Source organism: Leptodactylus fuscus, chromosome 9 (assembly GCF_031893055.1).
Source record: "Leptodactylus fuscus isolate aLepFus1 chromosome 9, aLepFus1.hap2, whole genome shotgun sequence".
NCBI classification, from domain to species: domain Eukaryota; kingdom Metazoa; phylum Chordata; class Amphibia; order Anura; family Leptodactylidae; genus Leptodactylus; species Leptodactylus fuscus.
In genome coordinates this window covers 13,616,043-13,639,863 of record NC_134273.1, presented here as the reverse complement: position 1 = coordinate 13,639,863, position 23,821 = coordinate 13,616,043, and the positions used below count along the sequence as shown (strand labels likewise).

General features: G+C 45.5%; 1 protein-coding gene across 2 annotated transcripts in view; it reads right to left on the bottom strand.

The window, feature by feature from the left end:
- Window positions 1–23,821, bottom strand: part of EPS15 (epidermal growth factor receptor pathway substrate 15) — a 55,322-nt gene that overhangs the window by 23,246 nt on the left and 8,255 nt on the right. The window contains exons 2-13 of one of the 2 annotated variants that reach the window (XM_075287662.1): window positions 16,595–16,636; window positions 15,957–16,043; window positions 14,154–14,201; window positions 11,411–11,506; window positions 10,444–10,509; window positions 8,838–8,963; window positions 8,395–8,454; window positions 7,817–8,023; window positions 7,504–7,649; window positions 6,335–6,491; window positions 6,021–6,080; window positions 1,213–1,298 (exon numbers count right to left, since the gene is read on the bottom strand). In XM_075287662.1, coding sequence (XP_075143763.1) covers window positions 1,213–1,298; window positions 6,021–6,080; window positions 6,335–6,491; window positions 7,504–7,649; window positions 7,817–8,023; window positions 8,395–8,454; window positions 8,838–8,963; window positions 10,444–10,509; window positions 11,411–11,506; window positions 14,154–14,201; window positions 15,957–16,043; window positions 16,595–16,636 — 1,181 coding nt within the window. The remainder of the gene's footprint in view (window positions 1–1,212; window positions 1,299–6,020; window positions 6,081–6,334; window positions 6,492–7,503; window positions 7,650–7,816; window positions 8,024–8,394; window positions 8,455–8,837; window positions 8,964–10,443; window positions 10,510–11,410; window positions 11,507–14,153; window positions 14,202–15,956; window positions 16,044–16,594; window positions 16,637–23,821) is intronic. The other variant, XM_075287664.1, reaches the window with a different exon arrangement.

Genomic DNA, 23,821 nt, shown 5'->3' with positions numbered 1-23,821 from the left:
AGGCATATTAAATGGAGTCTGTCAGCAGGGTGAGGGTGAACCAGCACGACACTTACGTTCAGGTGAGCCTGACCTACCTTACACATTTTCCCCATGAAAATTCCTGCCTCTGTTGCCGAGATATAAATTTTTCCTGATGAAGGTTTTACAACGTCATTTATCTCAGGATTTTTTGCGTCGACCACTTACGGCCGACCATTTACTACTTGGTGCAACCGCTTTTCTCTTTTTTTGCACTGGGAAACAGACATAAAGCAAAGGCCGATGACGCAACGCCCACGAGCGTGCAGTAATGGAGGCCATACTGGTTGTGACCCAGCTTTCTCAGAAATAGGACAGCATTGGTCGTGGCAAGGACGTATTTCTAGGCAGTCCCAGGAACCAAGAAGCAAAGCTGTAAGCAGTATGACCATGCTGTGAGGTTCAGTCAGCCATGAGAGATGCAGGAACGCAGAAGACTCTGGAAATATGTGCTCGGAAATACAATCGTATTGGCACGTGCTAGGACTCTGGGTAGGTGGGTGACACGGAGACATTTTGTACCCAGTGAGCGGCATTCATGCAGGATCCTGAAGGGTAAGAGCTGATTTGCACTCACTAGAGGCCTCGCTGTGCACTTATTAGAGAGAGAATTAGATTCCCCCCGCCCCCCCTGAGACTCTGTAACCAGGGAGCCAAACTATTCACACCGTCACCAGGCACAGAACAATTCCTTAACAACCCCCAGACCCAAGAGCAGTCGTTCAAAATAGAGGAAAGGCTTAAAGTAACATGGTGGGCACTATGGGAACGGGTGAAGTAGAAGAATACAAAGTGTATACCTGCAGCCAAACCCTGAGCATATAGCAAATACATGGAGCTAGTTTTGTGTGTGTATGGAAAGGAAATTCAGCTTCTGTTATTTTTGCATTTTATATGTCCAGGAGGAACCAAAGAACTGGTCTCGGCCTTTGCATTTTTCATGCACTCGGCACCTTCTCTCCGATGCAGTTTTCTGCATTATTCATTTGCACAGGTTCCTGTCGTTCAACTTCTAGAATGGAGAGAAGTTCTAGGATCTTACTTAAAGGGAGTCTATCACTTCTAAGATCTCTAAACCTTTTGCATGCTGTGCAATCTTGCAGCGAAAAAAAAATAAATCCATAAGCCAAAGATTTGGATTAAGGACAAAGTGGAACTTACGTGAAAACTATAAAGTTTATTTGCACTCACCTCTGTAAATCCACAATCTCATTATTCAGAGTGTCCAGCTCCTTAATGGCGGAAAAGTCAGAAACCGGACTGGGGGCCGATGGGATCTGCAAAGTAATACACGGGTCAATGGCCTGGATATAAGATAAAGGGGATCCGATGAAGGATTCGACATCTGACATACAGGAAGACGGAGCACTCTATAACAGCAGTGCACAATATGTTCTGGTCTTCAGGCAATATGGTCAGATCAAACCAATCCCAAGGACTGGGAACAAGGCATATAGAAAGGATAGGTCATACATGTTCAATAGTTACTGGTGCGGCTTCTAGGACATCCACCTACTGAGAGAATGGGGTCACCCATAAGAAAAGACCACATATGTTGCAAACTTTTGTTGTGAAATAGCCAATAGTACTTACTCATCTTCGCTCCTCTACACAAGGCTCTGTCTATGTGAGGACAAGGGAAGCAGGACTCATAGGCTCTGTCTATGTGGGTACAGGAGAAGCAGGACTCATAGGCTTTATATATGTGGGGACAGGGGAAGCAGGACTCATAGGCTTCATAGATGTGAGGACAGGGGAAGCAGGACTCATAGGCTCTGTCTATGTGGGGACAGGAGAAGAAGGACTCATAGGCCCGGTCTATGAGGGGACAGGGAAAGCAGGACTCATAGGCTTCATATATGTGTGGGCAGGAGAAGCAGGACTCATAGGCTCTATGCGAGGACAGGGGAAGCAGGACTCATAGGTTTCATATGTGAGGACAGGGGAAGCAGGAATCGCAGGCTCAGTCTATGTGAGGACAGCGGAAGCAGGACTCATAGACTCTGTCTATGTGTGGGCAGGAGAAGCAAGACTCATAGGCTCTGTCTATGTGGGGACAGGAGAAGCAGGACTCATAGGCTCTGTCTATGTGGGGACAGGAGAAGCAGGACTCATAGGCTCTGTCTATGTGGGGACAGGAGAAGCAGGACTCATAGGCTCTGTCTATGTGGGGACAGGAGAAGCAGGACTCATAGGCTCTGTCTATGTGGGGACAGGAGAAGCAGGACTCATAGGCTCTGTCTGTGTCGGCAGGAGAAGCAGGACTCATAGGCTTCATAGATGTGAGGACATGGGAAGCAGGACTCATAGACTTCATATATGTGGGGACAGGAGAAGCAGGACTCATAGGCTCTGTCTATGTGTGGGCAGGAGAAGCAGGACTCATAGACTTCATATATGTGGGGACAGGGGAAGCAAGACTCATAAGCTCTGTCTATGTGTGGGTAGGAGAAGTAGGACTCATAGGCTCTATGTGAGGACAGGGGAAGCAGGACTCATAGGCTTCATAGATGTGAGGACAGGGGAAGCAGGACTCAGGCTTTATATGTGAGGACAGGAGAAGCAGGACTCATAGACTTCATATATGTGGGGACAGGAGAAGCAGGACTCATAGGCTTCATAGATGTGAGGACGGGGAAGCAGGACTCATAGGCTCGGCCTTAGTGGGTACAGGAGAAGCAGGACTCATAGGCTTCATAGATGTGAGGACGGGGAAGCAGGAATCGCAGGCTCGGTCTATGTGAGGGCAGGGGAAGAAGGAGTCGTAGGCTTTATATACGTGGGGACAGGGGAAGTAAGACTTGCAGGCTTTATCTATGTATGAATTAAATCATTCATACTATATATTTCCAAGCACAGGGTCTCCCCTATATCATATTCTACCCTTGGAGAGGGAAGTATAGGAGACAGGACAAATCTGTTTTAACTATACTACAAAGTAATAGCCTGAACAAAGAGAGTTAAAACTTCTCTTTAGGTGAATTTACAGAAAACAGCGAAAACCTTTGGCAAACGAACTTTCACATGCAGCAGGGAGACCTATAAAAATACCGCGCTTCCATGCCAAATAAAGTTACTAAAGCTGTGGCCCTAACACACGTATTATGGCCGCCATAAAGCGAGCTTCTCAGTGATGTCACAAGCTCATAAATGACAAGCAGCAATTGTAATTTAACCCATAAAATGACCCCCATATTGTGTACAGGGAATCAGGACACTTACAATTACCAGTTTCTGTCACTCAGGTTTTAGGGTAATAAACAGGAATCAAACAGAAAAGTGTAGTAAAAAGTCTAACCTTGCACAGCCAGAAGAGGATAGACGAAAGTTAGGAATATTAGAGCAAGGCTGAAAGCAGACGGATGGAAATAAAAGAGTCCAGCAAGCTAGAATAGAGCAAAAGAAAGCAAACCAGGATAGTAGATTAGTGCAGGCAGAAAACAAGCGCGTCTCATACAAGCCTGAGGATCCTCATCTGTAGCTAAAGGGGGTGAAAGGAAGTCTACCGCCACCAAAATCTCTTCTAAACCACTTATATGTTGTTGAAGGGGAGGATAGAAACCCGGTGCGCCCAGGGTGTCCATGCATCTGCTGCATCCGTTTTAGATACAGCTTCCCTGTATCCTAAACATTAATAGGTCTCTTACATCACCAGCAGATGCGGAGACGTCCTGGGTGCACTGAAAGGCTCATTTGCAGTCGACTGCACTTTGACGCAATAAACTATATCAGTAACCACCCTTACAACAGCGTATCAGTGGTTCAGAAGAGATTTGGGGGGGCGACGAACTCCCTCAAATACTCTTATTAGAAGATACATTTTAGTCCTATTAAAGGGAGTCTGTCAGGTCACTTTGCCCTACTAAACTATCCCCAGTGTTTGCTGGCGCATGTAGCATGCATCCCTTTGTTTGCCTTGGTGGAAGCCTAATGTCAGTGATGGATGGATGGATGCAATATGGGCAGTCCGATTCCATACAAGTGCTCTGGTTCTTGCCTGACTGAATCCTTCCAAGACTTGATGGAGAGCGCTTGCTTGTTCAGATGTCAGTAGTATCAGTGGTTGATCATTTTCTGCATGGTAAGCTCGTTGTTGTATGCAACCGCTACTACGGCCATCTTTTCTACACCCAGCGTTGATACTGCTGACATCTGAAGAAGTCAAGTGCTCTCAGAGAAGCATTGCATAGTAGGATAGACCTGGAGCACTTGCCGGGAATAGATCCAACCCTGTTGCACTTGCAAGCTAATCTGCACACGCCAAAAACGTGGTACATATGGTTACTCTGCAAGTTCCCTACTAAAAGCAGGGGGAAGTCTAATAGGGCAAAAGATCTTTATACATTGTCTACCAGTAAGTATTTGGACACCCATGTCAATGTAGATATCTGCGGTCGTGATGTGCAGGAAACAGCATTGGCATTAGTCACATGCAAGATGCCACGAAGTGCAGAGCTGTCCGATTTCGAGAAAGGGGTAATTTTGGGGTACCACAGAAATGGACGATCCTTAAGGAACATAGAAAGCGAACTGAGTTATCCAAAATCGACAGTGGCCTATGTGATTACGAAGTGGAAGGTGAACGGTGATTGTCAGAACGTGCCCCGAGTCGGCAGACCCCCGAAACTGGGAGGTAGAGACTGACGAGTGCTGGCCAGAGAAACCACGCCCAACCGATGGCTCACATACACCAGGAGTCTCACCAGGCACCGGGAGTATTCTATCCATCAATCCCATTAGTAAGGAAGCATCTGCTGGGGTCTACCAACCATTGGATAGGAAGAAATGTGTTTTTTTTTTCTATTCAACCACAGGGGGCCAAATACTTATTGGTAGACAGTGTATAAAATGCCAATCCAGTGCATTCACCTCTTTAGTCAATTTCATGCACTATGAAGAACTAAAGGGAAGTAACTAGATATGTGCGGTCACCACTATGGGGTTGTAAAGTACAATGTCAGCAGATTTCAAGGGAACCCATCAGATCCATAAGGAACACTAAACCACCCACAGGTTCTTATGGACAGAGGGTTTAGTGTCCCACATGGGCCTGTAGTAATGCTATACGTGTCCGCATGACAACCAAAGACCAATCCTTTATACTTACCCTAAAAGATAAGGCTCATTGACTCACCTCGGGTGGTCCCGGCACCTGCATAGTTCTTCAGTGAAGCCAGGTCTGGTGCATATGCAATGAAGATAAGGTCTACTCCTCGGGAATCACTACAGAACTACACCGGTGCCAGGTAAGTATAATAAAACGCAGATGTGTGAATGGGTCGGATTGGATTCTCATTACAGTACTGACCTCACAGCTTCATGTCAGTTCAGTACTGTTGCGATCCAGCGGTTCAAAACTTCTTCATAATAAGCTGCACCGAGTTGCAGTCAAACATGGCACTGTGTCAGATGGACTTTGTGTCAGACAACTATAACGCAGCCATATTTTACAACCTGTGTTACATCCACCATTCCCTGTCCCAGTCTCAGGTCTACTGAGCTGAACATACAGTAGCAGAGATCTCTAAGGTGCTCATGGTTCTGCTTGGGGTGGAATCTGTGGTTGGAATTCTGTGAATGTTCAGAGACACTGATATTTAAAAATTTGGATTTAAAGGAATTTAGGTGCCTTGGGAGCTGCAGCTCCATCCACTCTACAGAGGTGGCGCCAGAGTACTGCAGCTCCGGTTCTTGAATAGAACAAAGCTGCTTCAGGCCCCGTCCAATGCAGTAGCGGCCTGCACCACCAAGATCAGCTGAGATCGATCTGACAGATCCCCACCAATCCGATACGGTTATTAATCAGCATTAAAAAAATCCAGCTGGGGCCTGAAAACCCCTTTAATATCCAATTTTGCAAATGGTGCTGAACAAAAGATGTGACCTATTACACTATGTTAGAACATATCGGAAAGTTATATAACAAAGTCCTGTTAATACTTAATACACACAAAAAAGGGCGGTGAGTTTTTGTTATTTCACACATCCTATTCACTTACACAAACTGGTCCCGAGACATAAGAACATGGTACATTCCACATCGGATAAGGACCAGGCCTCTATTACAAGTCAAAGTGTAAAAAAAAAAGAAAGATTGTGACTCTCGCTCCTCTCTGGATCTTATCATACAAAAAAGCACAAACACCAAGACAGAGGAGACGCTCAGACACAACCTCACATAGCGATACAGGAAGAACAATGGGCAGGACATGGGATGACACGAGTCGTAGCAAGAGAAATCATAAGACGGGATCAGAAATCCTGGGACTTGTAGTTATTATTACATCACCGCTACAACCTTGGAGAGCCTTACCTTAGGAGTGGCCGATCTTTCGGATGGAGGCAACATTTCTGGAGTGAGGGACTGAGGAGGGTCAACACCCTTGACAAGCTTTTGATTGATGAGATGAAACGAGAGCGCAAATTGTTCTTTAGACAGTTTCCCACAGTCCTTTGTGTCACATAATGACCTGCGGAGACGCAGCAAAGCTAGTTACAAAAAGAAGACAAAGCCGAACTAGGATGTCTATGAAGGTTAAAGGGATTCTATCAACAAAATCACATTTTTTTCTCGATCACACTTAGGAATAGCCTTAAGAAAAGCTATTCTTCTCCTACTTTTAGATGTCCTCTCTGGGCCACCGTTTGGTAGAAATCCCGGTTTTCTTTGGTATGCAAATGAGTTCTCTCGTAGCACTGGGGGCGTCCCCAATGCTGCGAGAGAACTCTCCAGCGCCGCCTCCATCTTCTTCAGGAACAGCCTCTCCGCACATCTTCTTCCGGAGCTGGGTTCAAACCTGAGCTGACTGCGCATGCCCACAGGCCACAAGAAAATGGTCGCTTACACCAGCTTACTGTGTAAGTAGCCACAAGAAAATGGCCGCTTACACAGCTAACTGTGTAAGCTGCCATTTTTCTTGTGGACGCGGGCATGCGCAGTCGGCTCTGCCCAAGGCCTAGAAGTTTGTACCCAGCTCTGGAAGAAGGCACGCAGAGAGGCCGTTCCTGAAGAAGATGGAGGCGTCGCTGGAGATTTCACTTGCAGCATTGGGAACACCCCCAGTGCTGTTTGAGCGCTGAGGACCGCCCCCAGTGCTGCGAGAGAACTGATTTGCATACAGACGAAAACCGCGATTTCTACCGAAAGGCGGCGCGGAGAAGACATCTAAAGGTAGGAGAAGAATAGACTTTCTTAAGACTACTCCTACGTGTTATTGAGAAAAAAATGTGATTTTAATGGTAGAATCCCTTTACATTTGGACATAACTCTAAGGGGTATTTGCAGTCAAAAGCCAATATTCCCCTGACCAGGGCCCAGCGCATGTCCTGCGTTTGCTTAAATTGTTTACTACAAAGCAAAGTGATGTAGCTTTCTAATATGCTTGCTGTCAGTGAATGAAAACTGCACATTACATCTCCGTTCTCGTGTCGGTGAGACATATTCATGTAACCAGATATATGGCATTTATTACCTGTACTTACCAGATATGTGCAAGCAGTCCTGGAGGTAATCCTGTCTTCAGGAAGATCTCTTTCACTTCCAGCCCAGACACCAGGCCATCTTGGTCTTTGTCAAGTTTTTGGAAAATCTCATCATATTTTGTTTTCTCTATATGTGATACAACCCACTGGAGGAGAAAAGAGCAGGAGTGGGGATAAGATCGATATAGTCATGTCATTCTATTACAGTGGTCTCACATAGAAACCAACAAGATAATACATGTAACGCACATACTAGTTGTCTGCTACAATCAGTTGGATTCATCACTCTGTACATGGGCCCTCACATGCGTACCTGTGTCGCGGGTGCTTTCGTGGGCAGAATTCCTACAGGTGGCAGCGAATGTCTTGGCTCTTTAGAAGGTGGCATTGGCAGAGGAGGGATAATTGGCAATGATGATGGAGGTCCTGATGACTTCCTTTTGGATGGTGGCACCAGTGCAGGAGGTAAGACCATAGGAACGGGCTCTTTTTCTAATGCAGAATACACCAGGAACATAGCCTGCAAAGTAAAACACGTGTTATGTCAAAGGCATGTTTGGCTGATTGCAAAGTATCTCATCTCAAGGAAGCTAAGTGAAGCAGAGGGGAGTTGAAAAAAGTAAATAGTGATTGTCCAGTGATTTAAAGGCGTTATCCACCTTTGTAACATTGATGGCCGTCAATATTAGATCTACGGGACCTGACAGCCGGCACCCCTGGAGTTCAGCTTCTCCAGGACAGTGCAGCTCCTGATCTATAAACATTACCATGCATTTATCTGGACTGCAGCTGTAGTGCGATAGTTAATAGATTACAAAAAGTCACCGGGCAGTCTGGGCCTTAAAGGGGTTATCCGCTTTCTAATATTGATGACCTAAAAAAATTACTCACAACAGCAAACTCATCCCGATCCAGTAATCCGTCATGATCAATATCACTTAGCTCCCAGACCTGGAGAGAACAAAACAAAACATTACACAAATCTATCAATCTAATATGTATGTATGTATGTATGTATGTATGTATGTATGTATGTATCTATCTATCTATCTATCTATCTCCTATCTATCTATCTATCTATCTATCTAATCTGTCTGTCTATCTATCTCATCTATCTATCTCTCTCTCTCTCTCTATCTATCTATCTCCTATCTTATCTCTCTCTCTCTATCTATCTATCTCCTATCTATCTAGCTATCTATCTATCTCCTTCCTTCCCATCTATCTATCTATCTATCTATCTATCTATCTATCTATCTATCTATCTATCTATCATCTATCTAATATAGCAAATAGCATTAGAATATAATAATAAATAAAACCGCACCACTCACCCGTCCCAGGACCTCCACAGGGAGCTTGGAGTTAAGCAGCACAGGTTTCACCTTGTCCCCAGACAGGAAGCCATTCACAGGGTTCAGACTGTCGAATATGGCGTCATATTTGGCCTTTTCTTCAGGCTGCAATGTAAAGTACAATGTTATTAGACAATGTTAGTGCGCCCTGCGATACTACGCAACATTCTTATCTTTGTGATACCATTAGTAATACAGTGGGACAAGTATACATGGACATGATGAATGGGTAGGGCAATGTGACTCCTTATCACATAAGTTATCCCAACTTGTTTCATGGAGTCCATTACTCGGTGGTCTGATGTGATTATGATGTGTGATTATGGACAGAACCTGGGATTTCTATGGACGGTTTAAACAGCTTTAAATGTTGCACTTGGTTTCCAATAATCTTTTAGATTTCTGCCATTATTCCCCCCTAGATGACGTTACAGGACACTTTCTTACATTTCGGCAGGCAGCAGTGACCGTATACAAACCAGCTCTGCACCAGAAAGGATTTCCTCTCTAGTGACACCTACAGGCGACTACGGAGACAGGTTTCTTCCTTCTGGAAGAAGTTACTTTACATATTTTTCCCAAGGAACAATGCTTGGAAGAAAGCCTACCCTAAGGATCTCCACCATGGGAGTCAGTACTAGGGCTAGGCATTCATCCACGCATTACAGAAACCGACTGATAATCTGGATAATCCATATGATTTGTGTACGTTGGTAATTTCAGTCCGGTTTTTGCAGTATTCATGAGCTTTTGGCTGCAATGTCCAAACCCAAAGTGTATTATACTCTGGGATCTCTACATATCCCAGAATATAGTTAGCAGAGGCACATGGGAGGTGAACAAACATATAAAAAAAACAGTCTTACTCACCTCTCCTGGGCTCCAGCTCCGGTCTCCATACTTTTCCGTGTTCCTGAATACAGTCAGGGACAACTGACGCGAATGTGACCGCTGAGGCACAAGTACAGGCCTTAGCAGTCCCTGACGTCATTCAGGAGGAATGAACAGGACAAAGAACATGGCCAGAGCCCAGGAGAGGTGAGTGACATTGTTTGTTATGTTTGAACACCTCCCCTCGGCCTCAGTAAATCATACACTGAGGGTCTGAAGAGACCCCAAAGTGTAATAATAGCTTTTATTCAAAGGACCAAGCACCAACACTATACAAATGTACATGCACAGTGCTGGTAAGTACCAAAGAGGCTGCAGCGCTCACCCAAATTCTGCACCTTCTTCAAACAGCTGATCGGCCGGGGACCCAAGTGTCAGTCCCCTGCAAACTTTAATACATAACACTCAGATCAGAGGGCCTTTCTTCGAAAGCCGGTGCAAACTGCAGCCGCCCAAGCACCTCTCCGGCAGTGAAATACTGAAACCGAGCTCAGACTCAGAACAAATATTGTCACACACAGGACAAACACTGCGGCATTTATAGCTTTGTAGAACCATTCCACAGCATAGTAAAAGAATATGATCACCTACAAGGTATATACCTGACCTGTGTCAATACAATGCGATCTACGTGACAGGCTACAGACTATTAACATGTGATAAGAGATCATGTGATCACATCAAAAGGACTCACCTTGACAGCCCACGGCGAGTCCACAGCAACCGGAGTGGCTACCAAGGAGGGACTGGCCATATCATGCTGAAGAACAACATAAAGAAACACAGTGAGATATATATATATATATATATATATATATATATATATATATATATATACTGCACAGGTCAGGGGTGCGAGACAAGCGCTGGATTTAACCCTTCCCCACATCTACATGTGTATTGTCCTCAAATCCGTACACACCCAGCAGTCTTCCTAGAGGAGCAATGGCTATCCGGAACTACTGTCTATGGATAACCGGCTAGCCACTCTCTGCAACACTAGCCAAGATCTTCTCTTGTTGGGAACTCATAATAGGCACCCACGCAAATCAGACTTTACCAATAAAGATGCTATACAGGTCTGTCCACGACTCGTTTTTAGCTAGTTTGGAAGAATTCCCCAAAGTATGCCTCCGACATTTCCATAGGTCATTTGCTGGAGGTCAATGGCCAACATAAGCCATTATATTGCTAGGTCTTCTGTTTCCAGTGGCCACATGCCCAAGTCTTTAGATGTAAATGGGGGCTATAAAAACCAACAAATACTCACCTCTCCCGGGTCCTCTTTTTCAGGGGTGACTTCGGCTTACAGCCCCCTCCCCCCATTCCCCGGCTGACATCAGCAAAATGGCGTGTCACTGCTGAGACCAGTCTGTCATGTGCCGCTTGTGAAGAGGTCACAGCGGAGGCCCATGACTGGCTGCAGTGGTCACCTGGTACAAGCGGGACGTCACTGATGTCATCCGGGGGCGTGCGAACGGAAACAACCCCTTGAACGAGAGGACCTAAAAGAGGAGAGGTTTTATTTTCTTAATAGCCTCCATTTGCACTATATATAGTAATAATATAATAAACCCTTGGCCCCCTTTAAGTGTCCCCTCTAAGGTCTTTCTGTAGCTATCTGCTATACTATAGACACAGAACACACACGAGATCCTTACAAATCTTGGCGGCGGCACCACCTTCTTGAGGCTGCCGAGAGACACTTCCATTCCATTCTGAGCACAAGCCACAAGCTGCAAAGCTGCAAAAAATTCCTGGAAAAAAAGAGAGTAAACAGTATTGAGGCGACGCTCAAATATTTATCCCATGGAGCCTTAGGTACGTATGTACATAGGTACAGGAGGCGGTGCAGTCACGTGGACGGCACTTTCTAGACACAGAAACGCAAACAAAACACTGCGAGAAGGAATGAATCACAATCTGGCTGACGGGAGTAAAAACACGAGATTCCTTGTCTGCTGGCGAGAAGTAAATGTCAGCTCGTCAAGAAATACCTGCTCTATAGATCTTATAGGATAGATCAGTATAGGCAAATGGGACCTAACATGGAGGTGACCTGCACGAACTTCACCGCCATGGAGATGTAAATATATACTGGTGTAAGGGTCACAGATTTGTCTATATACTGGACACACTCACAACTATTGTATCAAAGAAAAGAATAATGTAAAGTTTAATGTGTGCAACGTATCAGTCAGTACATATAGACGGATGGCACATGGATTGGTATCAGTATGCCGTCCGGAAATGTCACTGCCCATACACTTGAAATAGTGAAATATATTTAGTGGCTCTTTTATATGGCTCAGACACCTATAAGTGATTGCGGCCATAGAAGTGAATAGATCCGTTATTATAGACCCGTAACTGCAATAATATACAGTAACAAACCACAGCCGTGTGCAGGGGTCTTAGATCATAGAGCGTCGTAATACAGAGCGACAACTAGGATAACAGGCAGCGGTCAGCGAGACATCCTACAGGGGCAGAGGTTGCATTGCCCATGAGCGCCTTATAGTCCGTCTCGGTTCATATATAAGGCGCACCGGACTATAAGGCGCAGTCCGGTGCGCATTATATGTTATTGAAAGCGGCGGCAGGCAGACTTTGCCAGCGGCCACTTAACCCCCCGCGTGCCAGCCGCTTCTATTGGAAGCGCTCGGCAGGCGAGGAGGGGCTCTATCAGCAAAATCATGCTGATAGAGCCCAACCGTAAAAGTTATATTAAACTACCCCCCCCCCGTTTTAAAATAAAACCCTGAAACAGAATGTGAAACTTACCGAGCGGTGCAGGGTGGGCGGGCATTCAGGCCTCCTCTTCCTCCGATGTTCCGTCCTCCTCCTCCGGCGCTCGCTAACTGATAATGGCCTGGGCGCATGCGCAGTAGCCGTAGTAGAAGCATTATGATATTGCGCATGCGCCCAGGCCATTATCAGTTCGCGAGCGCCGGAGGAAGTGGTCAGGACATCGGAGGAAGAGGAGGCCTGAATGCCCGCCCACCCTGCACCGTTCGGTAAGTTTCACGTTCTGTTTCAGGGTTCTGTTTCACGCCGGCGTGACAGCAGGGCTGCCGGACACTTCCCATTCATTTCTATGGGAGCCGGCATGCGAGCACTCCCCATAAAAATGAATGGACTGCTTTTTTCCATTCATTTCTATGGGGAGCGCTCGCATGCCGGCTCCCATAGAAATGAATGGGAAGTGTCCGGCAGCCCTGCTGTAACGCCGGCGTGAAAGGCTGTGATACACGCCGGCGTTCCGTAGTGTGAATGCACCCTTACGGTGCCTTTTATGTATGTATGGAAGCGGCACGCAGACTTTGCCGCCGCTTCCATCCATATATAAGGCGCACCGGACTATAAGCCGCACTTACGATTTCTGAGGAAATCGTAGGTTTTTATGTGCGCCTTATAGTCCGGAAAATACGGTAAACTTATTCTACAGATGTATTAAAAATAATAGGCCAGAATTCAGGCTCAGCCTGTGCCAAATGTCTGGTGTACCTTGCTCTACATTCACCAATAGCCTTAGTCATTCTAGATGTCTGGCAAAGGGACATGGCGTACCAAAAAAAAAATACGTGAGACCTATCGGGAAAAGGAGCAAGTCTTAGGTCTAACACTTTTAAGGCCAAAATTTATGTTGCACGACATTTACGTACAACAAAGTGTGGCCTATTCTATGGACAATTATTAATATTGTATATTTTTTTGCATATTTCATGGGAATTCAATAACTAGCTGTTCTCACGAATAAGAGGATCTTGATCATGAAGGAGTCAGAGTTCGGATGTGGCCTAGAGACTGCAGCCTGGCATAAAGCTGATGCAGAACATCGGGTTTGTGTTAGGGGTCTGAGGACCGATTCACCCCAGTTAGGAGATGTTCTCACGTAGGAATTTAACGCTGAGTTGGAGGCAGATTCCATTCCCAAATCAGTGTCAGTTTCTGCCTGCTATTGTTTTCAATGGGAGGAAGAGATCGCAGCAGGAAGCTGAGAAAAAAAACAAAAAGCGTCCTGCTTGATCTTGCTGCAAAGTCCATGACTTGAGACTACGCACTGGCTAATGGAAAGCTGCGATGGAATGGGGGCGGCCGGAAAACGCAGATTTCCTCTTCATTTGCTGCCATGTGAACAGCCCATTAGTGAGGTTTATCAGGGGAGCCCACCACAATTTCAGAACTTTTCCAAGGCAAGATAGGGCAGGACATGATGAAAACACTAAAAAAGGTAGCCGTCCCCTAGGCAATACCAGAGGATGGAGATTAGAGGAGTTTTTCCATGATGATTCCAATGCATTATCTGCATCAAACGCAGCATGTAAAAAACACCATGTGAATCATCCTGACTGACCACAGAGCATAAGAAAGGTATAAACATCATTATATACAATACAATACCTGCTTGTTTAAGTATCCTTTACTTTCTGTATCCGCCAAATCCCAAATCTGTGCAAAAGAGAAAGGGCAGGGAGGTCAGCACCAGGAAAAGTGACTCATAGGAAGACACTGAGGCTGCAGAGATTCTCATGAATTTCCTTCTACGTCAGCATGAAAGTTGCTTTCTCAGCAGTAATGCTACAAATTCCACAGAATTATAAAAAAAGAAGGTTAGAAAGCGAGTAACCTGTATATTGTAAGTGGCAAAGAATCCTACAGAGCAGCAAGGGCTCGTGCACACGGGGAGATTACTGCCGCACTCACAGGATTAATATACATGGCTGGAGAGTAATGAACTTCCTTACACACTATGGGGGGGATTTACTAAGACGGACCTGACTTTCATAAACCAGTCTTAATAAATTTAATGCAGTTTGCTCCGGCATTCACCGGATTAAACATCACAAAGCCCTGAATAAATCCGTCACATCTTTGGCTGTCCGTGTGTCGCAGGTATGAGCATGCGGAGATCTGTGCTATACCTTCCATTACCAAATCTGGAGGGAGGGGGAATAGGTCGCCGCTGCCACCACCTCCAGATTTTTTCTCCCCAGGTTTCAGAAGGGACAAGAGAAGCAAATCCAGCCTGTGCCAAATGTCGTGACCTCTTATTGCCGTAATATTCATGTAATTCATTTTGGTAAGTTCTCCCCATTGCACTGCGACCTCCACTAATTACTACTAAGAATTCGTCGAGACACTATATACATAGGCCTGGATGAACTTGGTGCTGCAGCCATTATCTTTAATGGGGGTTTCCTATCCTTAGCAAAGGTCACTTACTAAAGGTCAGCGGTGGTCCAACACTCGGGACTCCACAGATCAGCTATTTCAAGTGGTAACAGGACTCTATGAGCGCTGCATCTGCTTCAAAGACCATTTAATGTCACATTCATTGGCCATATGGCCCTGTTTGTGGCTCAGTCCTACTCAAGTAAATGGGACTGAGCTGCAATACCAAGCACAGCCACTGTATAATTTGCATCCCTTTCCTTTGGGTTCACACGGTGGAAAGTGAAGAGGAAGTTGAGGTGATCTCAGATTCCGCTCCGCTGTCCGGCTCTGTGCGTCTTGTGGTGGAAAACTGAAGTAGAGCTTTGACTTTCTGCCGCAGGTTTACTCGCGGTTGAGTCCCAGACACAATAGGAGTGTCATCTTGCGCTGCAGGTTCTGTGGCTGAATCGGTCTCGGAAACAGTGTCCTATAAAAAGAAGCGTCCGGCGTTTGGGGCTTGGCACCATGCACATGACAGAATGGTATGTCCGAGGGGGCTTCTGATGCTCCGTTGCATTCTGATGAGTATAGAAAAAGGTCCTAACCGGTCCCAGAACAGACCCTCCAATGGGGGGATGTTATCCAAGTGCATTCTGTAATAAAATCGCCTCTCCTGGGCTCTGGTGCGACTCCCTGCTGTCTGATGACTTATCCTAAGAATAAGTCATCAGCTGATAAGCCTAGAAAACCCCTTTAACACTGTAGGTTTTATATTAGGCTTATTGGGTTTGACAGAATCATCTGGTATGAACATGGCCGGCGGCCATTTAAACATGACTGACCCTTCTCTTCCCCAATATCTGCCATTGAGGAACATATTAGATGGTCCTGCCAAACTCGGTGGTTCCATCCAATGTTCATCTAATATGTATGGCCACCTTGAGATTTTGGGGCACTCTCCTGTTCGATTACAAGCCCACCTCATAAGTAACACTATAACATTAGAGGACCATGTAAACTGACTTGAATAAGCCCCCAGGTTTCACTTGCCTTGCCCAGCACTAAATCTGGTAACCCCGACTTCTTCAAGAAAAGAGCAGCATCTCCGGCCGAGACTTTGCCAGAGTTTTTGGACACCTGGAAAAAGACACAGAAAGGAAGGGGTTAAAAACATGTATCACCACATGTGACAACATACCTTTACCCTATGGCCACAAACCTCCCTGAAGGAGCGGATGATGGACCCCGGAATCACCTGGACGTCTTTTATTTGTGCAAGTGCGGAAGGTTAGGTGGTGCTAGCATCTTGATCCTCAGTAGCTGTGGAAATTGAATTACACAACTACCATGGCCAAGGCGTTTTAATAGAATGGCCAGGATAAGGCCTTAAAGAGGTTAGGTCATTGTGGTCTGACCACTGAGACACCCTCCGATCCTGAGAACGGGGGTGTATGAGATTTGGGACGCACCCACCAGGGGGTTCGGCTGCATTCCCACACTTGGCGGTCAGTAATTTATCCTCCATCCAATGGATACAGGATAATGGTGTTTTGCGCCATAACCCCAATATTGTCCTATAGATGGTGTATGGCATTACAATTACGTGGCCCATCCCTTTAATTTCTTGCAATAAGACAATTCATCCTGTTTCTAGTATTGAAATAGTTACACCCTATAAGGAGACCAACCTGGAGGAAGTATTTCTCGTACACTGCATTGTTACTCGGGATCTGGAAGAGAAAGAAAATGAAGATGTCAGCAAGATATGACCGGAGGGAAAATTATACAGAAAATGTAATGAAGATCATGAAGTCATGCCATGCCTGCGTATAGTCCATATAGTCCTGTGTATAGTCCATATACTCGATCACATGTGTAACACATCTTTGCTAACTTTTCATCAGTGCAGCGGAAAAATAAAAATATCCATGTTGCTGGAAACCATCAGCAAGTAGTTTGACGGCTGCTGATGGATCTCGCTATGGCTTGATTTTCATAGCGGTTTGAACAAAGCCCTAGTTATGCATCTACTGGAAAAGTTGGGTGTGAAGTGTTACCACCCAGCTCTTCTACAAATCTGCATGGAAAATACATCTTAATGTGCTGCATAGAAATCATCCAGCTTTTCCAGGACCAGATAGAAAGATCCTTTCCTCTCCCGACCCCAGCCAGGCCAGCGTAATCCTCTCCTTACATAGGACTGCTCTCAGCCTCATTACAAGGCTCATTTTGCTAATGATTAACAGAATGGTGAATACTCAGACAACAACTCCTGGTAACCTGACCGTATACGGGCGGCTGTAACACGGCTCATAAACCTGAGGGTGTGGGGTGATGGAAGGACGGGAGAAAAAGAAATGGAAAAACAAAACCCGGCTCCCCGATGTGAGCCCACAGGTGCCGGACAAGGGTCTCTGGGATGGAGGACACTTCAAGTGTTTACAGTATATCCATAGCAAACAGCAGAGCGGGAAAGAAACAGGAATGGGGGAGGGGGGGGGGCATCTACAACCAGATTTCCTGTAAAAAGCCATAGGAAAACACACTGCCACCCGGAAACCGAGGAAAGAAAGATGGAGTGGACACAAAAGGCAAAGTGGTCTGCTGACTCGGGAAAATTATACAGCGGCCGCTAAGGCGCTGACTTATAATGGCGTCCTGCCTATAGGTTGTCGTATTATATGGGAAGATATCACTGGATGCAAAAATGAAAGGATCTGCAGTGGAGGATCCCGACTATGGAAGCTTCCAGGGTGAAAGGGGTTAAATCAGGAGCTTCCTGGTCTGGCAAGGATCTTAGTAGGTGACTATGAGGCACCACCCGCTGTGTCCACATCATACCAGGCCGGATAGGGTTGCATTTAGGAGCGAGAGTCTGGGTGGAGGGTGTGTTACCCCGCCATAGCGCACAGCTCCGAGCCAGATATTATTTATAACCACGGCTGATCAGTAGGAGTGCCAGACCCCACGATGGTATATTGGTCGCCTTTCCTAAGGATCGGTCATCAACAAGTAAAACCCCTTTAATTACAATGCAATAGTTAGCTGCTAACTTGTAACCCTTTAAGGTCAATGTGGTTATTGCAGTGAGCTCCCTCTAGTGGTGGCTGCAGGCAGCAGCAATTTCTTCATCATCTGAAGCTTTATATAGAGAAATCTGGAAATAAATCAGCGCACATAACCGTAAGAAACCAAGGTGCTGTAAGGTAAAAGGTCTGAAGACGACGTAAGGAGAGGAAGTGCTGAACTCCTCCAAACCCCTCTCAATAGAATTCCCCAATATTCCCCGCGCTCCATGAGGAGTCATTTCTACCATCACACACAGATGTGAGGAGGAACGACTGCCAAAGTTCAGGGAAGAGACACACCCGAAATGTGGGTGGAAAAATGGGACACAGACAAGATGCGGAATCAGTGGAGGCTGCAGTCAGCAGAGGAGCGCACAATGCTCAGCACCTATACGTCTATATGGCAAATCCTTTAGTGCCCCGCGATATACACTATATATTAGGATACAAAGCAGCGACTAGTCCAGATCCTCAGCTTCTCTACAGTCTGGTGTGAGCCCTGGATAAAGTCACACAGGGGCGTTCACATTTAGGAAGTGGACGCTGAATTTGAGGTGGAATCTGCTTCAAATTCCCACAAAAATCTGTCTCCAATCATTTCAATAGGAGGCAGAAGCGTGGCCGTGATCCAAAATCATCAGGTCGCCCTGTGACACCTTCAGTAACATTAGTGAATGGAGTCACTTTGCGACCCCTTCAAGTTGCAAAATAGTGAGCACCGTCCGACTTTTGCCAATATGACTCTATTCACTAATATTCACCAGGGTGACCCGGTGATCTGTGGTCATGTGACGGGTGCTGTGGCCAAAATTGCTGTGTAGTCCTAGCCTAAAAGGGGCATCAAACAGGGTTGTAAAAAATATATCCTACTAATATAATATTATAAATAAAAAAATACTAAATACTATACTAATAGTGAAAGTTTTTGGGATTGGATGTTTGTTCCTCAATCACGCAAAATCGGCTGTACGGATTTGCATGACATTTGCCACATACTTAGATAGGAACCCCGATTAAAACATAGGCTACTTTATATCCCGGTAAATGACGTCACTACACGACCGCAGTGAAGGAATGTAGGTTCACACAACACTAAAGGACCTGCGATGACATCATCACAGGTCCTTGAGCCATTCTAGGATAGGATCATGCTAGGCAGTGGGCGGAGCTATATAGGATGAAGCTGGACAGTGTGAAAGCTGAAAGAAAATGGAGTGTCAAGGAAGATCAGGAGACTACAGAACATGCAGGCTGTGTGTGGGCAAGAGGAGTATATCGGGTGTAGAATTTCAGTGAGTACGACGGGGAATGTGTTGTTCTGCCTCTGATGGGGCAAAACTTTGGCACATTTCAGCAACATCCGTTCAGCCCTTTGTAACACAGAAGCTGCTCAGACAGTCACATAACAAAACCCCTGTAATCACAATTGCCCAATGTAGCAGAGCTTATGCAGTGCTGTAGTACACCTCCATATGCAAACATGTACATACAGCTGGGTATCCTATGCATATGCAGCGATGTAGCAGAGCCGAGAAGCGGGAGCAGACTGATCAAACTTTGGCACATTTCAGCAACATCCATTCAGCCCTTTGTAACACAGAAGCTGCTCACACACTGACATAAGAACACCCCTATAATCCAAATGGCCATATGTAGCAGAGCTTAGGCAGCGCTGTAGCACAGCTGAGTACGCTCTCCATATGCAGAGATGTACATACAACTGAGTATGCTGCGATGTAGCAGAGCCGAGACGCGGGAGCAGGCGGATCATCCACAACAGCAATTGGCTAAACATAAGCAGCTCAGCACCAACACCAACCCGCGGGCAGATGCTAATATATATATATATATATATATATATATATATATATATATATATATATATATATATAGTGATAGGCTACACGATTATTATCCTACAGCTTACACCTTTATGGCGGCACGCCTGGTCATCTGCTCGGCACGGAGCTACAAGCCTTCCCTCTATAAGCCTGTATTCACATCTGTGGCTGTGTCCCTCATATAAATAAGCACAGCTGTGTCTTGGCTGAACAATAGTAAGAGCCCGGACTTTCCCTTTAAGTCGCGCGGTCCAGTAGAAGGCCATATATTCCGCACAAAGCTTCCCGTTTCTAGTGGAACAATAAAATGTTGTATCTTTATGGCCGCCTTCAGCCTTCCAGTAATATAATAATCCAGTATATGAAGACACAGCAGACAGTCAGAAGAGCGAATACACCCCGAATGGCTGAATCTCACTGGGGCCTTGTATTATTTTTGTATTGTGCACTTAAAAAGCATTAACCCTCATAGTCATCTCTTAAAGGGACACGCTACCGGTATCCAGAACTGGCTTTGGCTCAAAAAAACCCCTCAAAAAACGAAAGTAGGATTCCAGCCCAATATATATTCTCATCTGGAAAAGCAACAAGGAAACATCGAATTGTCGCGGAATTCACATTTTGCTTATAAGAACTTCCGCATGGTTTCTTCTTCAAGAACCAAACAATAAAACAAAAGGAATTTATGTTTCGACTTAGAAGACTTGTAATTCTAGCCAATAAAAGTAAAGGGAACATGAGGTCCTAATAATGGTGTCTGGCGGGCACATAACATATATATACACAGCCTATCCTACTAATATTATACATGTGAAACTTTGTATGTTTGTTCCTCAATCACGCAAAAACGGCTGAGCAAATTTGGATGAAATTTGGCACACCGATAGATTGTAACCTCGATTAACACATACGCTACTTTTTATTCTGGTAAATGACATGGCTTCATGACTGTTATGAATTTATGTTCACATACTATATTACACTGCTCTTATCTCAGCTTCTGAGAAAGCCAGGGCTGTTATCTCTCTGTGTAAACACACGCTAACCCTCAGTCCATTGCATACATGCATTTGCAAATTATCTGATCCGCTCCAGGCAGTGCTGACACACTGGATGAGAAAACCCCTTTAGTCCACATTGTCAGTTTACTACATTTAAACATGCCGGGAAAAAGAAAATCTAATTTGTTGCAAAATTCTAAAATAACGAGAGCTATGAAGGAGCCAGAAGTCACAGAGTTCTCCTCAAGGGGAGCTGAGGGGGATCATCGACGCCAACAACACACTCGTTATATGGCGTCACAGTGAGCTGCTGAGATGCCGGAACAATCACGGGCACGGCGTGAGGAACAAAGTTCAGCAGCAGGACAGCTTAAGAGCTGCCGAAACGCCAGAGCAGGCGAACCATCGACAGCAGCAATTTGCTGAATATAGGCGGATCATTGAAGTTGCGGGCAGAGGCTAGTAAATATACATATATATATATATATATATATATATATACACACACACACACACACACAAAGTTCAAGATAGATCCGACCCTTTGTGCTGTGGTAAAAACTGAGCGTACTCCTACTTGTAGGCGGCTAACCTGTTGCAATGTGCATTAGCAGCACAATGGGTGAGACTTCACTAAACCTTACTACCCACAATGTGAGCTACAAGCCCCAATATAAAATTATTACTGCAGGTTTTAGCAGCAGCAACACAGAGGTTAAACAAGCTGGAGACCCAAGGCAATAACTGCAGGTGTCAGGTTTTTACAGCAGTAGCTTTCAGGAAAACATTCTGCTGAAGTTCACCTACTGGAGACATCGAGTATTACATGTAAAGCTGATACCACTGCACAAACCTCTGTCATTCCCAAGCCCTATAGCACATACAGAAAGGGGTTTCCTTCAGACCCAGACAATCCCTTTAAGGTACATTCACTTGGAGCAGATTATGAGGCTCCAAATTGCGGCCTGCACCCTGCGGCGTGAGCCGGTTTCCCCTTTGTGTGTGGGACTGATCAGCGGCAGAAATCCCAAACTCAGCTCCATCTTCTACAGCAGGGTGCACAGAGCCGGGAAGAGAAGAAGAATCTGAGGAATCTTCCCTTTCCATCTTATGAACGGCCCCTTAAAGAGATATTCTTAGACATTTAGCGCCTAGGATAAATTCCTAACAGATGTGGCTCTCACCTCCGGGACCAATAACAGATCCATCACTTGTTAACACTTTCTTAGCAGTTCATGAACGTTTACACGGGATAGAAGGAAGTTTGCACCATTTTAGTAAACCAGAGCGGGGCGGAATAGAGGATGACAAAGGCTTCGGCCTAGAATAACAAGCACAGAGTTTCTATTGTGTGAGATTACAATGCACACGAGAGCCGGCGACACGGGAACTGGTCAGGTTATCAATAGCAAAACGTACTGTATACACTATAGCAACACCCAATATACCAGGGGGGCTCATCTGGCAGATGGTGGCCCCCAGCTATCCAGACCCCGGCCTTCTTGATACTGCCTGATGACATGTGGAGACGACAGTCCTCCCCATTTTGCGCTGTCGTATCGCAGTCTCAGACATTGCTGCCTATACAGGAGTGATACAAATGTGGCCGTGCTGCCAGACAGACAATAGGGACGATGGCCGATCCCTAATATATCAGGGCCAAAGGGGACAACAGTCAAACTAACAGCCTTTCTTCCAAACATGGGCACAAGGTTGGCAGAGGGAGTTCTATGGCGGTATTATTCATTATTATAGGGGGCACTAGTGAGCACCGGAGAGCTGGACGGCTTATACGCCGCCATCTTTATGCACTGAGTACATAGTCTCTCATCCAGGCTGCCGGTAACCTGTGAGATTGGATACAGCGTGAGCTCGGATACATGTACGGAGGAATGTCAGATCATTTACATAACTATTCCACGCATCTGGAGAACAAGCCGGGCGAGAGCACAGGGCCGGGGCGATGGATATAATGGAGTCTGTTACTGGAGGGGAGGATAGAAGAGGTAGAGATGTACAAAGCAGGTTCTTACTCTGTGACATCTACTAACTGTATATACTACCGTATATTATAGGAATATTCTAGAATGATTAGATACTTAGATACAGCAAATTCCCCTCCAACAGTCGAGAGAATTACAGTTAATGGGGTTTTCTGAAGAAACCCTTTAAGGCTAGGATCATATACTTTGGACACAGCTGAATGTCGGTCGGGGAATTCAAGAGGGTGTTTTTCTGGGTGGTTTTTTTTGCAAGGGCACACCAGCTGATAGGGGTATTAAAGGGGTTTAGACATTAAAGTGTCCTGTTAAGGACACTTATCCTCTACTAGCCTCTGCCCGCGACTTCATCTGCATGTTGTTGGCGTTGATGATCCGCCTATATTCAGCAAATTGCTGCTGTCGATGGTTTGCCTGCTCTGGCGTTTCGGCAGCTCTTTAGCTGTCCTGCTGCTAAACTTGTTCCTCACGCCGTGCCCGTGATTGTTCCGGCATCTCAGCAGCTCGCTGGGAGACAATATAACGAGTGTGTTGTTGGCGTTGATGATCCCCATCGGCTCCCCTTGAGGAGAACTCTGTGACTTCTGGCTTCCTTCATAGCTCTTGTTGTTTTAGAATTTTGCGACAAATTAGATTTTCTTTTTCCCGGCATGTTTAAATGTAGCAAACTGACAATGTGGATTAAAGGGGTTTTCTCATCCAATGTGTCAGCACTGCCTGGAGCGGATCAGATAATATGCAAATGCATGTACACAATGGACTGAGGTTTAGTGTGTGTTTACACAGAAAGAGAACAGACCTGTCTTTCTCAGAAGCTGAGATAAGAGCAGTGTAATATAGTATGTGAATATAAATTCATAACAGTCGTGAAGCCATGTCATTTACCGGGATAAAAAGTAGCCGATGGGTTACAATCTATCTATGTGCCAAATTTCATCCAAATCCGCTCAGCCGTTTTTGCGTGATTGAGGAACAAACATCCAAACTTTCACATGTATAATATTA